The sequence below is a fragment of the Bos taurus genome, chromosome 27 (assembly GCF_002263795.3).
Source record: "Bos taurus isolate L1 Dominette 01449 registration number 42190680 breed Hereford chromosome 27, ARS-UCD2.0, whole genome shotgun sequence".
NCBI lineage: Eukaryota > Metazoa > Chordata > Mammalia > Artiodactyla > Bovidae > Bos > Bos taurus.
In genome coordinates, this window is record NC_037354.1 from 34,940,639 (window position 1) to 34,956,254 (window position 15,616).

Here is a 15,616-nt window from a genome sequence, read left to right on the forward strand (position 1 = left end):
TCATTATAATAACTCTCTTCATATTAGTGTAGAAGGACTATACCTCAACATAATGAAAGCAATAAATGGAAAACCCATAATTAACACTACACTTAACAGTAATAGCTGGTAGTATTACCCCTGAGATCAAGATCATGGCAATAATGCCTTCTCTTGTCACTTCTGTTTGCTATAATGCTGCTGTAATAATCAAAATGAACTCATAGAAACAGAGAGTAGAAAATTAATTGCCAGTGGAAAACAGAAATTGGTAAAATGATACATACTTTCAGTTGTAAGATGAATAAGATCTGAAGATCTAATGTATAACATGGTGAAAATACTATATAATTATTACATAATTAGGCAATAGAATTATATAATTATTATATAAATAAAATTTGCTGAGAGTAGAGCTTAAATGTATTCACACACAAAAAATAGGATAAATAAGTGAAATGTTCAATGTATTAATTCACCTAACAGGGTGAATCATTTCACAATGTAAAGTGAAAGTGAAAGTCACTCAGTTGTGTCCTACTCTTTCAACCCCATGGACTATACAGTCCATGGAATTCTCCAGACTAGAATATTAGAGTGAGTAGCCCTTCCCTTATCCAGGAGATCTTCCCAACTCAGGGATCAAATCCAGGTCTCCCGTATTGCAGGTGGATTCTTTACCAGCCGAGCTACACGGGAAGCCCAGGAATACTGGAGTGGGTAGCCTATCCCTTCTCAAGTGGATCTTCCCGACCCAGGAATTGAACCGGGGTCTCCTGCATTGCAGGCAAATTCTTTAACAACTGAGCTATCAGGGAAAACCCTCACAATGTACACATGTATCACATCATCAATTTGTATACTTTAAATACTTTATAATCTTATTTGTCAACTATACCTCAATAAAGCTAGAAAATGATAGCAGCTTTATCTGGAAATCTACTATACAACTTAATTCCTATAGCTTTTAAAAATATGTTAAGGTCCGTCTAGTCAAGGCTATGGTTTTTCCAGTAGTCATGTATGGATGTGAGAGTTGAACTTGAAGAAGGCTGAGTGCCAAAGAATTGATGCTTTTGAACTGTGGTGTTGGAGAAGACTCTTGAGAGTCCCTTGGACTGCAAGGAGATCCAACCAGTCCATTCTGAAGGAGATCAGCCCTGGGATTTCTTTGGAAGGAATGATGCTAAAGCTGAAACTCCAGTACTTTGGCCACCTCATGCGAAGAGTTGACTCATTGGAAAAGACTCTGATGCTGGGAAGGATTGGGGGCAGGAGGAGAAGGGGACAGCAGAGGATGAGATGGCTGGATGGCATCACCGACTCAATGGATGTGAGTTTGAGTGAACTCCAGGAGTTGGTGATGGACAGGGAGGCCTGGCATGCTGGGATTCATGCGGTTGCAAAGAGTCAGACACGACTGAGCAACTGAACTGAACTGATTGTATACTTAAACTTTTCCCCAAAGTTAAACCTTTTATTAACTGTTCTCACCACATCCACAAAATAATGATTATAGTACAAAGGGCAAGAGGAAACTTTGGGAAGTGATGGATATGTTTATGTCCTTGATGATGCTAATAATTTCACGGGCATGTCCTTATCTCCAAATTCATCAAGTTTCACACATAGGTATAGTTTTTTGGTGGTGACTATACCTTAAGGTGGCTTAAAGAATAGTAACAGAGCCAGATTTAAGAAGTAAGAGAGGACATAAAGACGATGTTGATTAAAAAAAAACAAAAAAAAACAGAGAGTGGGAAGAACATGTTAAAAAAACTCAGATAAAGTCAAATGCTCCAGAAAGAAGTAGGACTTCCTTTAAATCCCAGGACAAAATCAGAAAAAAAAAATTTTGTAAAACCCTTAGGTAAACACCACACTCAGCATGGCTAAAAAGCAACTTGGTTCCTTTACGAAAACTACAAATGGCTGAAGACGGTGTTTAGTTCAATGGGACTAAGACAGTATCCTCCACCACCTGCCTCCACATGAGTCTGCTATGGATTAATTATGATGTGTAGAGAATGCAGAATTTCCCACGTGCCCCAACACTGGAAAACTAACAGATTAAAAGAGGAAGGCTGGAATCATGAAGTGAATGCTGATGAAGGGAGATCTCATGAAGAGAGCCTGATAATCTCTAAAAGATGGAATATAATCAGCCACACCTTATTAGAAAGCAATTGAGAGCAGACTGAGTTACACCACAGTGGATGCCCACAGAGGCAGGATCTGGTGGTAAGTCAGCCTCAATCTCTCTCTGATGACCAGAAGTATGCATGCCACCCTTTGTCTAAGATATGGAAGAAGGAAAAGAAAAGGTGGAAGGAATTGTGAAAGTTAGCAAGCATGACTTACATGGACTTCATCTGAGATGATGGTAGTATATGAATTTTCCCAAAATAAAATCACTAGATGACACTGGAATTCAATAGCTCAATTCATCTGCTTTCATCAGATTCCAGGAATTCAAGCAGATTGCCAGTTCCAAGAATTCAACCATAAATGCAAATTTTGAGAGAATGGACTTTGGAAGAGGAGTTTGTATTTCAATAGCCAGACTAGAAAAAGATCTTTCATGTAAAGTCGGTTTAAGATATTTTGAGATACATTCTATACGAAGAGAATAGAGCAACAATAAAAAGAGTTATTTCAATCTGAGAAACAAGAAAAATGAGACTGGAAGGAGAGAAACTTGGAAAAAGATTTGGAAATGGAATCCCACTCTCATTTCAATCTTCACGATGCGTGCATGCTCAGTCATGTCCGACTCTTGCAACCCCATGGATTGTAGCTCACCAGGCTCCTCTGTCCATGAAATTTTCCATACAAGAATACTGGAGTGGGTTGACATTCCTACTCCAGGGGATATTCCTAACCCAAGAACTGAACCCACATCTTGGCAGGCAGATTCTTTACCACTGTGCCACCTGAGAAGCCCTCACTTCTTGATACCATTAAACTAATCTCTGTTATTTTAAAAGGACCTCCCATGGAGAATTCCCCAGGAGTTCAATAGTTAGAACTCCATGCTTTCACTGCTGAGGGTACAGACTTAATTCCTGGTCAAGGGACCTAATATCCTGCAAGCCACAAAGCCAAATAAATAAATCGTTAAAACACACACACACACACACACACAAAAAGCCTCTTCATGGTCTTTTAGAACAAGGGGATGAGATTTTTTAATGAAAGACATTTGGAGAGATAAGAGGGACATGCTCAACAAACACATATCAATAACTAAGAATTGTTTTTTCATTTGAGGATGAGAGTTGGTAGATTTGAGTGATTCCAAGAGCAAGAAGTGACATCAATTATTTTCCAGGGCATAAACTAGGAATATTGGAAGTCTCTTAGAGAAGCCAGTGTTCTACCCATCGATAGGTAAATAAACTATTTATGGGATAAACTTTGGTATGGCTTATGCCAAATATGGGGTCTAAAAGTTTCTGAATTCTCAGGAAAGGAATACAGAATGACTGGAAATATGAACATATTCAAAGAATCTTGGGATCAAAAGGAACAGTCTGTATATTAAATAGATTTACTGACTAAAGATCATGGCCATTACAATAAGCATAATTAGAAGGGTCTCAAAATATGCATAAAGTATAAATAAATGCAGTCAGTCACTCTCAACAAACGTTGAGTAACAAACCAGCAGCCTGGTCAAGCTTTATCAAAGTGGGAGCATGTGAGGAATTTTCTGAGTGTGATCCGTGTAATGGGCTAGATAACAAAACTGAGTACTAAAATAGGCAATGAAGTCATGTCTGAACATCTGAGTTCATTGTGTAGTTTTCAATCCTGCTACTGCTGTGCCAGTTAATTGTATCACATTCAGATGTGCACAGCGACATTTGGCATTCTTCTGATTTTTTACTATTCGTTAAACAACATTTATGTTATCACTGATGTGATACAATACTTATTTAAAACTTAAGTTTCATTAAAGGACAGAATGATAAGACATTGTTTTGTTTCCCCTCTCCAGGGATGTTCTTTGTGGAAAATTAGCTTGTGTTTGGCCACAAAATAGTACTTATAGAAGTGATGTTCGATCTGCCGTTTATTCATATTCTCAAGGACTTCTGTGCGTAACTACTGCGTCATCAGTGAGATCAGGTGGAAGAGACTATACCTATGTGGCTGATGGCACCGTGTGTGGAGCACAGATGGTAACAAACCATGTTCACTTGCATGTACCTGTGTTAGATAATGGAATTATCAGTTACTATATTCCACGATGACTATCCCAATCATACAGAAAGGATTTGAACCTGGTGCTGCCATTTATTTCCCGTATGATATGGAAAAGATTATTAAACCAAGCCTCGGTAATCAAATAACATTGGATTAATCTGTCATCAGTCCTCAGGGACAAGATGCATTTTTAAGCACAGGAGTCTACTGACAGTTGATTCTGTTTAGATCTTTGAATTCTGATGGTTTTAAATCATAAAATTCTAATTTTGTGTTTTTAATTTTTCCTGCTTCAGAAAAAACATAATTGAGCATTCATATTTTATCTGTATTGTCAAAATATAAGTGTGAGAAATTTGGAGGACCCAAACCAGAAGTCTGTACTGGCAGAGCACAGCTATAGCAATGTACGAGCTCATGTTGAGATGTACATGTAGTACTATTTATGTAGCTAAAAAACAAAGGGAGAAGAAAAATAGTTCAGAAGCTAAGGGAGTCAGTCTGAAATATGAATGCACACATTCCAGAAAATATAAGGCAGCAGTTGTAAATCAGTGTTTTATGTAAATGGTATTTAGTACTTATGTATTAAAAATAAAGCAAAACCTTTTTTTAAAATTTTATTTTATTTTTAAACTTTACAATATTGTATTAGTTTTGCCAAATATCGAAATGAATCCGCCACAGGTATACCTGTGTTCCCCATCCTGAACCCTCCTCCCTCCTCCCTCCCCATACCATCCCTCTGGGTCGTCCCAGTGCACCAGCCCCAAGCATCCAGTATCATGCATCGAACCTGGACTGGAGACTCGTTTCATACATAATATTTTACATGTTTCAATGCCATTCTCCCAAATCTTCCCACCCTCTCCCTCTCCCACAGAGTCCATAAGACTGATCTATACATCAGTGTCTCTTTTGCTGTCTTGTACACAGGGTTATTGTTACCATATTTCTAAATTCCATATATATGCATTAGTATACTGTATTGGTGTTTTTCTTTCTGGCTTACTTCACTCTGTATAATAGGCTCCAGTTTCATCCACCTCATTAGAACTGATTCAAATGTATTCTTGTTAATGGCTGAGTAATACTCCATTGTGTATATGTACCACTGCTTTCTTATCCATTCATCTGCTGATGGACATCTAGGTTGCTTCCATGTCCTGGCTATTATAAACAGTGCTGCGATGAACATTGGGGTACCCATGTCTCTTTCCCTTCTGGTTTCCTCCGTGTGTATACCCAGCAGTGGGATTGCTGGATCATAAGGCAGTTCTTAAAATGGTTAATCAAACAGCTGGTTTTTCTGTCTGCGTTGAGCAGTCCTATCCCCTTGGGAACTTGCTTCTTGTGGTCAGCACCTTCTAACATGGCTCCACTGCTCCCACTTCCTGATACTCACTCCCCATGTGATCCTCCTCGTCTGTGTGTGCACTGGATATGCTGACTGCTTCTAAGAAAGAGAAGATGGTGAAAGTTATGGCGTGTTATTTATAAGATTCGTTTTAGAAAAGACAGTGACTTCTGTTTGGCATGCACTTTCTTTCTCTCACCTTCTCAGCTTGCTTGCTTTGCTAAAGCAATCTACATGGTGGAGAAACTCATACAGAAAAGCTTTTCATGATATCAATTTGTCAATTTTTCCTTTCATGGAACATGTGTTTTGTGTCAAGTCTAATAAGCCTAGTTATAACCCTGGGTCATGAAGATAGTCTCACAGATTTTTTTATTTCTAAAAATATGTAATATTGTGTTTAACATTTAAGTTTGTTTTACATTTGGTTTATTTTCAGTTAATTTACTTTAACCTGAGGTTTAGGTTGAGGTTCATTTTTTTGGACTTTTGTCAAAAAAAATGAATTGAGGGTATTTTCGTGAGTCTGTTTTTGGATTGTCTAGATTGTTATATTAATCTGCAGGTCTATATATCTACCAATATCATGTTCTTTTGATTACTTTAGCAATTTCAGTTCAGTTCAATTCAGTTCAGTCACTCAGTTATGTCCAACTCTTTGTGACCCCATTAATCGCAGCACACCAGGCCTCCCTGTTCATCACCAACTCCCGGAGTTCACCCAAACTCATGTCCATCGAGTCGGTGATGCCATCCAGCCATCTCATCCTCTGTCATCCCCTTTTCCTCCTGCCCCCAATCCCTCCCAGCATCAGAGTCTTTTCCAATGAGTCAACTCTTCGCATGAGGTGGCCAAAGTACTGGAGTTTCAGCTTTAGCATCATTCCTTCCAAAGAACTCCCAGGGCTGATCTCCTTTAGAATGGACTGGTTGGATCTCCTTGCAGTCCAAGGGACTCTCAAGAGTCTTCTCCAACACCACAGTTCAAAAGCATCAGTTCTTCGGTACTCAGCTTTCTTCACAGTCCAACTCTCACATCCATACATGACCACAGGAAAAACCATAGCCTTGACTATGGGGCCATGTTAATCTTCTCTGTGTCATTCCAGTTTTAGTATATGTGCTGCTGAAGTGAACACTACAGTAAGTTTTGAAATCAAGAAGTGTGAGTCCTCCAATTCTGTTCTTTGTAAAGACCATTTCAGCTATATAGACTCTCTTGTGATTCCATGTGCATTTTATGATGGGTTTTTCTATTTATGAAAAAAATATCTGTCTTGAAATTTTGACAGATTGCATTGAATTTATAGATGTTTTGGATAGTATTGATATATTAATAATATTATGTCTTCCAGCCCATATACACAGGATAAATTTTATTTTTCTGTTTTAATTTTTTTTTTAATATTTCTTTCAGTTTTCAGTGTATGCTTCTTGGTTAATTTTAATTGTCTAATAATAGTGGATGCTATTCTTCTTGAATGGTATTCTTAATTTCCTTTTTAGAATGTCCATTGTTTAGAAATGTCTTTAGTTTTATATGTTAATATTTTATACTGCAAATTTACTGAATTGTTGATTAGTTCTAACAAACTTCTGTGTATGTGGAGTCTTTAGAGTTGACATACAAGATTATATCACCTGCAAAGAGATAATTTTGCTTGTTTATTTATAATGTGTGTGCTTTTCATATTTTCTTGCCTGATTGCTCTGGCTAGCACTTCCAATATTATATCCAAGAGAAAGAGCAAAAATGTACTGGTATACACAACATCATTTATTCATTGGCTATATGTTAATTTTCAGGAAATAATTGCAAAATGCTAAATTTCATTCTTCTTTTCAATGACTTCATCATGTGTTATGCTGATGTATTTTAAAAAGTCAAGAGAAATAAGTTAAGAGCTTAGCTTAAATAATAGAGAAAAGTAAATGAGGGGGGGAAAAAATGACTAATTTAACCCTTGATTAACCACTTCAACATAACTAGGGTTTTGCAATGCATATTAGGTTAAAATATTTCTCTTGATGGATTATTATAATTAGTATTATAACAAGGATTTATGATAATGTACCATCCAAAATAATAATTTATATTTTACACTGAAACTAAAATAATAAATTGTTTTCCAGTTTTTGAGCAGACAAATCATTAATATTAATCTAACCAATTATTCATAGCAGAACATTAACTCCCATAATGGTGATTCTCATTTCAGTTCCCAATTGTAAGTATCAAAACCAAAATCATGTGGCATCACTACATAAACTGTGTTAAGGTGAACACTCTCAGATTTTTTTTTTTAACTCTTACTATTGTTTGGATTTTTGTATTGGATTGACGGAATCTTTGTTCCAAAATCAGAGTGATGCATAATATAAAGTCTCAGTAAGTATGTCTTTTGTTCTTTTGTATACACATGATATAGTTAATTCCTTGTGTCAGATTTGTAAATAACTATGAAATATTTGCTTGTTTTGTTTTAGTATTGTATAAATAAAACCTGCAAAGAAGTTCCTTTAATGGGATATAATTGTAATGCCACTATAAAATGCAGAGGAAATGGGGTAAGCTACTTTTGTTTTTGTAATTCTAAATTTTATGTTATTTTTTGAGTAATTCAATGTAAAAAATCTATCCTGTTTGGGAGAAATGAAAATCTAAGTTGCTCTTTTATCCAGGCTTGCCTAGGAATAGCTAACTAATATAAAGAAAATCAGCTGATTACCAATCGATCAAAACACTATTTAGTGAACTGTACTATATGTGTACTGAATTTATTGTAAGCACTCAAAACTTATGAATTGGTAACACATTTAAATTAAAAAAAATAATTTTCTCATGCAAATAAATGCATATTTTGCTTATATTGTGGGCATATTTCTTCTTTCTCATACTCTTCATAATTAAAATTTAAAGCTATATAGTATTTTACAGAAGATATTCTTAAAGACATGATAGAGAATTTCTGAAGTTTTTATGAAGAGGCTTCTACTAGAAAGTATCTTTATGCAAAAAACATTTTTTTCTCAACTGTTTATCCATTTTAATCTGGCAATACAGATTTGTAGTTACTTTTGCATTTAATATTTACTTCTTAAAAATGTATAATTTGGGACCCTTGTTTCACTGCTTTCCAAAAAGATAATCAGTGTATAATTCAGTCAACATTATAGAAATGAAATTAAATTTATCAGTATTCAGTTTTATAATATTCAGTGTTACAATTTACTTGGTTGCTTTTAGAAGATATAGAATGCTACTGCTTTGTCTTGAATTTTCTATGAAACTTTTCTGTAAACAAAAAGGATCGCTACATTTTCATGTTTTGTCTTTTACTTTCATTGTTGTTCATTTTAATTGTTACCATTGTTGGTCTGATCTTTTGCTCTTCTTTGTTCAATTCTCTGCTTTAAGCCTTCAGCCTCAATATTTTTTGTAAAATCTCAAACCAAACTTATAGTCTGCAGTTTATTGATACATTTTTAGCTGTAATTAACATACAATATCATATTAGTTTCAAATGTCAGTTCAGTTCAGTCACTCAGTTGTGTCCAACTCTTTGTGACCCCATGGACTGCAGCACACCAGACCTCCCTGTCTATCACCAACTCCCGGAGTTTACTCAAACTCATGTCCATTGAGTTGGTGATGCCATCCAACCATTGTATCGTCTGTCGTCCCCTTCTCCTCCTGCCTTCAATCTTTCCCAGCATCAGGGTCTTCTCAAATGAGTCAGTTCTTCAAATCAGGTGACCAGAGTATTAGAGTTTCAGCTTCAGCATCAGTCCTTCCAATGCATATTCTGGACTGATTTCCTTTAGGATGGACTGGTTGAATCTCCTTGCAGTCCAAGGGACTCTCAAGAGTCTTCTCCAACACCACAGTTTAAAAGCATCAATTCTTCTGCAATCAGTTTTCTTTTTAGTCCAACTCTTACATCCATACATGACTACTGGAAAAACCATAGCTTTGACTAGGTGGACCTTTGTCATAATTTGATACTTTATGCATTATGAAATTAACATTCCAGTAAGACTAGGTTTATGTACATTCTATTTCATAGTAAAAAGTTTTATTTAAAAAATCCAAAATATAGCTACTTTGATGTTCCTAAGAGATTTGGTCTATTATGTTAATTTTTTTTTCTAAAATTTATATTATAGGGAATTTATCTATTTAGATTTTATATTCTAGATAAATGTTGTTTCTGACATGACATTGTTTATCTGTTTTAATCGGAGAGATAGGGTGCTGGAATACCACTTTAAAGTAGAGAGAAATATATCTTGTGCAGTATGCATTTAAAGTTCTAGCATATCAACAATGCAAAAATGTCTTTCCACATTAAAAAAAAATCATTGGCACAAAATTATTAAGTTTTAGTTCTGCTCTCCCAAAACTTTGTAAGCTCAGTTGGACTGTTCTATTTCCTTCAGTCCTGTCAAAGAGAAATGTGATGGTAGTTTAATTCCATTTTATTTGTGCTGAATGCTATGAGATTACTTTTCTTCATTTTCTGACATTAGAAGTATTACTGACAAGTGACTAAGGTATACGTTTTCATTTCGTTTTTTTTCTGCTAAGAACTCCTTGGGTTAGAAAGATCCTCTGGAGAAGGAAATGGCAACCCACTCCAGTATTCTTACATGGGAAATCGCATGGACAGGGGAGCCTGGTGGGCTACAGTCATGGGGTTACAAAAAGTCAAACACGATTTACCAACTAAACACCTAACACTAGAAAGTCAAATTACATATCTAGTCTGAAATAGCAAGTCATTCTTCACTTAATAAAATTTAATAACATTTATTTGCTTATTGCTTCTGCTCTAGCTAACCATCTTTTTTCTTTCACTACATTAGTAAAAATGTAATGATGGTAACCTCTGCTATTTATGTTAAATCAGGATAGGGGAAAATTTGGAGATTAGATTTGAAATATGAAATAAATGATATTTTAGTCTTAATTTCAAAGTTTTACATTAAAATATTTATCACCAGAGCGTTGTGTGTGTATGTGTGTGCTCAGCTGTGTCCAACTCTGCAACTCCATGGACCATAGCCTGCAAGCCTCCTTTGTCTATGGGATTTTTCCAAGCCAGAATTCTGGAGTGGGTTGCCATTTCCCAATCCAAGGGATCTTCCCAAACCAAGGTTGAACCCACATCTCTTGTGTCTGCTGCATTGGCAGGCAGATTCTTTACCACTAAGGCCACCTGGGAAGTCGGGCTACACTAAATACCAAAAAAAAAAAAAGAGAGAGAGAGATATTGATGTGTAAATTAGAAGAACACTTTTGGATTACAGTATTATAAATAAAACTCATTTTATTGAAATCAATTTTGATATGTAGGGAAAATAAATTTAAAATTTCAATAATCTTTCAGTTCAGTTCAGTCGCTCAGTCATGTCCAACTCTTTGTGACCCCATGAATCACAGCACGCCAGGCCTTCCTGTTCATCACCAACTCCCAGAGTTCACTCAAACTCATGTCCATCGAGTCGGTGATGCCATCCAGCCATCTTATCCTCTGTCGTCCCCTTCTCCTCCTGCCCCCAATCCCTCCCAACATCAGGGTCTTTTCCAATGAGTCAACTCTTCGCATCAGGTGGCCAGAGTATTGGAGTTTCAGCTTTAGCATCATTCCTTCCAAAGAACACCCAGGGCTGATCTCCTTTAGAATGGACTGGTTGGATCTCCTTGCAGTTCAAGGGACTCTCAAGAGTCTTCTACAACACCACATTTCGAAAGCATCAATGCTTCAGTGCTCAGCTTTCTTCACAGTCCAACTCTCACATCGATACATGACCACTGGAAAAACCATAGCCTTGACTAGATGGACCTTTGTTGGCAAAGTAATATTTCTGCTTTTGATTATGCTATCTAGGTTGGTCATAACTTTCCTTCCAGGGAGTAAGCGTCTTTTAATTTCATGGCTGCAATCACCATCTATAGTGATTTTGGAGCCCCCCAAAATTAAGTCTGACACTGTTTCCACTGTTTCCCCATCTATCTGCCATGAAGTGATGGAACCAGATGCCATGATCTTAGTTTTCTGAATGTTGAGCTTTAAGCCAACTTTTTCACCCTTCTCTTTCACTTTCATCAAGAGGCTTTCAGCCATATGGGTGGTGTCCTCTGCATATCTGAGGTTACTGATATTTCTCCCAGCAATCTTGATTCCAGCTTGTGCTTCCTCCAGCCCAGCATTATCTATAAACCCCCCAAATTTGTCATTATCAGCATACATGGACAAAACACAATGTCTCCAATATAATGATAGGAAATAACCATAAATGTCTATTTCTTAAAATGTGCTAGCCCTATATTTATACCTTTAGGTATGGGAATAAATTCATAATTTTTCATTAGTGATGTTTGTTTGGCAAAAACCTGGGAATGAGTGTTTATATGTTTGTGGATGTGGGTATGTGTGTTTATCTGTGAATATATGTAAAACAGAAAGCGCTTAGCAGTGGAGAGGGACTTAATTAGTGGATGAAGGCCCTCTTTTGTGTGTTAGTTGTTCAGTCATTTCCGACTCTTTGCGGCCCCATGGAGTATCGTTGCCAGGCTCCTCTGTCCATGGAATTCTCCAGGCAGGAATATTGGAGTGGGTAGCCATTCCCTTCTCCAGAGGATCTTCCTGAACCAGGGATCAAACCTGGATCTCCTGCATTACAGGCAGATTCTTTACTGTCAAGCCCAAGGGAAGCACTATGTATCAATATATAGTCTTTAATAAACTTAGAAGACAAGCATTTTGCCTTCTTGCATTTCTTTTTCTTGGAGATGGTTTTGGTCAAAACCTCCTGTACAATGTTACAAACCTCGGTCCATAGTTCTGCAGCCATTCTGTCTACCAGATCTAGTTCCTTGAAACTATTCATCCCTTCCCCTGTAAAATCATAAGGGATTTGATTTAGGTCATTCCTGAATGGCCTAAAAGGAGAAAATGAAAGATATATCCAAATGAATGCAGAGTTCTAGAGAACAGCAAGGAGAGAAAGCCTTTTTAGGTGGAAAATGTAAAGAAATAGAAGAAAACAATAGAATGAGGAAGACTAGAGCTCTCTTCAAGAAAATCAGTGATACCAAGGGAACATTTCATGCAAGGATGAGCACAGTAAAGGACAGAAATGGCAAGGACCTGATAGAAGCAGAAGAGATTAAGAAGAGGTAGCAAGAATACACAGAAGAACTGTAGAAGAAAGTCTTAATGTCCTGGATAACCATGATGGTGTGGTCACTCATCTAGAGCCAGACATCCTGGAGTATGAAGTCAAGTGAGCCTCAGGAAGCATACCTATGAACAAAGCTAATGGAGGTGATGGAATTCCAGCTGAGCTATTTCAAATCCTAAAAGATGATACTGTTAAAGTGCTGCATTCAATATGCCAGCAAATTTGGGAAACTCAGTAGTGGCCACAGGACTGGAAAAGGTGAGTTTTCATTTCAGTCCCAAAGAAAGGTAATGCCAAAGAATGTTCAAATTACCATAAAATTGCACTCACTTCACATGCTAACAAGATTATGATCAAAATCCTTCAAGCTCGTCTTCAGAAGTACATGAACCGAGAACTTCCAGATGTACGAGTTGGATTTAGAAAAGGCAGAGGAACCAGAAGTAAAATTGCCAACATTCATTGGATCATAGAAAAAGCAAGGAAATTCCAGAAAAAAAACAAAAAACAAACAAAAACAAACATCTACTTCTGCTTCACTATCTTAAACACTTCTTCTGTGTGGATCACAACAAACTGTGGAATATTCTTAAAGAGATAAGAATACCAGACCACCTTATCTGCCTCCTGAGAACCTGTATGCAGGTCAAGAAAGGCCAGTCAGAACTGGACATGAAGCAAAAGATTGGTTCCAAATTGGGAAAGGAGTATGTCAAAGATGTATATTGTCATACTGCTTATTTAACTTATATGCAGAGCATATCCTGCAAAATGACGGACAGGATGACTCACAAGCTGGAATCAAGACTGCTGGGAGAACTATCAACAACCTCAGGTATGCAAATGATAGCACTCTAATGGCAGAAAGTAAAGAGGAACTGAAGAGACTCTTGATAAGGATGGAAGAGGAGAGTGAAAAAGCTGGCTTAAAACTCAGCATTCAAAAAATGAAGATCATGACATCTGGTCCCATCTGCTGCTAAGTTGCTTCAGTCGTGTCCAACTCTGTGCGACCCCACAGACGGCAGCCCACCAGGCTTCCCCGTCCCTGGGATTCTCCAGGCAAGAATACTGGAGTGGGTTGCCATTTCCTTCTCCAATCTGGTCCCATCACTTCATGGCAAATCAGTGGGGGAAAAGTAGAAACAGTGGCAGATTTCATTTTCTTGGACTGCACAATCACTGAGAATAGTGACTGCAACCACAAAATTAAAAGATGCTTCTTGGGAAAAAAAATATGACACATCTAGATAGCATATTAAAAATCAGAGACATCACTTTGCCTACAAAAGTCCATATAGTCAAAGCTCTGGTTTTTCCAGTAGTCATGTATGGATGTGAGAGTTGACCATAAAGAAGGCTGAATCCCAAAGAATTGATGCCTTTGAACTGTGGTGCTGGAGAAGACTTTTGAGAGTCCCTTGGACAGCAAGGAGATCAAGCCAGTCAATCCTAAAGGAAATAAACCATGAACATTCATTGAAAGGACTGATGCTAAAGCTGAAGTTCCAATACTTTGGCCACCTGATGGGAAGAGCAGACTCATTGGAGAAGACCCTGATGCTGGGATATATTGAGGGCAAGAGGAGAAGGGAGCAACAGGATGAGATGGTTGGATGGCATCACTGATTCAATGGACCTGAGTTTGAGCAAACTCGGGGAGATAATGAAGGACAGAGAAGCCTGTTGTGCTACAGTTCATGGGTGGCAAAGAGTTGGAAACAACTTAGCAACTGAACAACAATAAACTTAGATCAGGGATTTTATTCTTTTGAAAGTAAGTATATATGACATACAGAGACTATCATGATTCATAGTAATTACACATTTTTCTGTTTCAGATATGTAATAATTTAGGCAATTGTCATTGCATTCCTGACTATACACCTCCAGATTGTGAATTACACATTGGTTCACCAGGAGGAAGTATTGATGATGGATATGATCATAAATCTTGTGAGTAGAAATTAAACTTTTAAATTCTAGAATGTTTTAAAAATAAAGCATCAAAATAGGATGCTTTATGAAATAAAGAAATACACTATTAACTAAAATCTTTCATAATCTCCCAAGTGACTAAAAGAATTACTTTGAATAGTGGCTTTCATTAAATTAATGTTAAATAACATTTGCAATGTGCTTTCCACAGAGACACCCAGTTTTAATCAACTCAGTTACTAAAATACAATATAGTACTCAAGTTTCAATAAACATCATGTGTGCTCAGTCACCTCAATCATGTCTGTCTCTTTGTGAGCCTATGGACTGTGGCTCAGCAGGCTCCACTGTTCATGGGATTTTCCAAGCAAGAATAGTGGAGTGGATTGCCAGTTCCTCCTCCAGGGGGTCTTCCCAACCCAGGGATTGAACCCAAGTCTCTTATATCTCCTGCATTGGCAGGCAGGTTCTTTACCACTAATGCCACCTGGGAAACCCTAATAAACATCATAGCATGAATTAAAAAATAAATATGGATGGGTGAACATCATGCAAATTATTTGCATTCCATGTTATTAAAAACTTTACAGGTTATTAAAAAGCACATCTAGAATAAGGTGTTTATTTTGAATGAAATTTATGTAAAAAATGTATGACAAAATATATGTATTTACTAGGAAATAATAGTAAATCACATTTTGAGTGATGAAGTACAAGTTTATACTTTCTCTAGTTTCCATGAATGAAGGCAAGTTGCTATTCATTGATTCAACATCTATGATAAAAACTCTCAATAGGGCTTCCTTTGTGGGAAGAATCCACCTGCCAATGCAGAGGACATTGGCTCAATCCCTGGTCCAGAAGGATTCCACATGCCACAGGACAGCTAAGTCCACCCACTGCAGCTATTGAATTGATATGCCCTAGAGCCTGAGCTCCACAACA

The 15,616-nt window shown here is 37.1% G+C and overlaps 1 protein-coding gene across 2 annotated transcripts in view; it reads left to right on the top strand.

The window, feature by feature from the left end:
• The window catches only part of ADAM18 (ADAM metallopeptidase domain 18), a 111,582-nt gene that overhangs the window by 83,880 nt on the left and 12,086 nt on the right, over positions 1-15,616 (top strand). For both annotated transcript variants that reach the window (XM_024986398.2, XM_059882370.1), the window contains 3 exons: positions 3,980-4,163; positions 8,033-8,113; positions 14,575-14,689. In XM_024986398.2, coding sequence (XP_024842166.1) covers positions 3,980-4,163; positions 8,033-8,113; positions 14,575-14,689 — 380 coding nt within the window. The remainder of the gene's footprint in view (positions 1-3,979; positions 4,164-8,032; positions 8,114-14,574; positions 14,690-15,616) is intronic.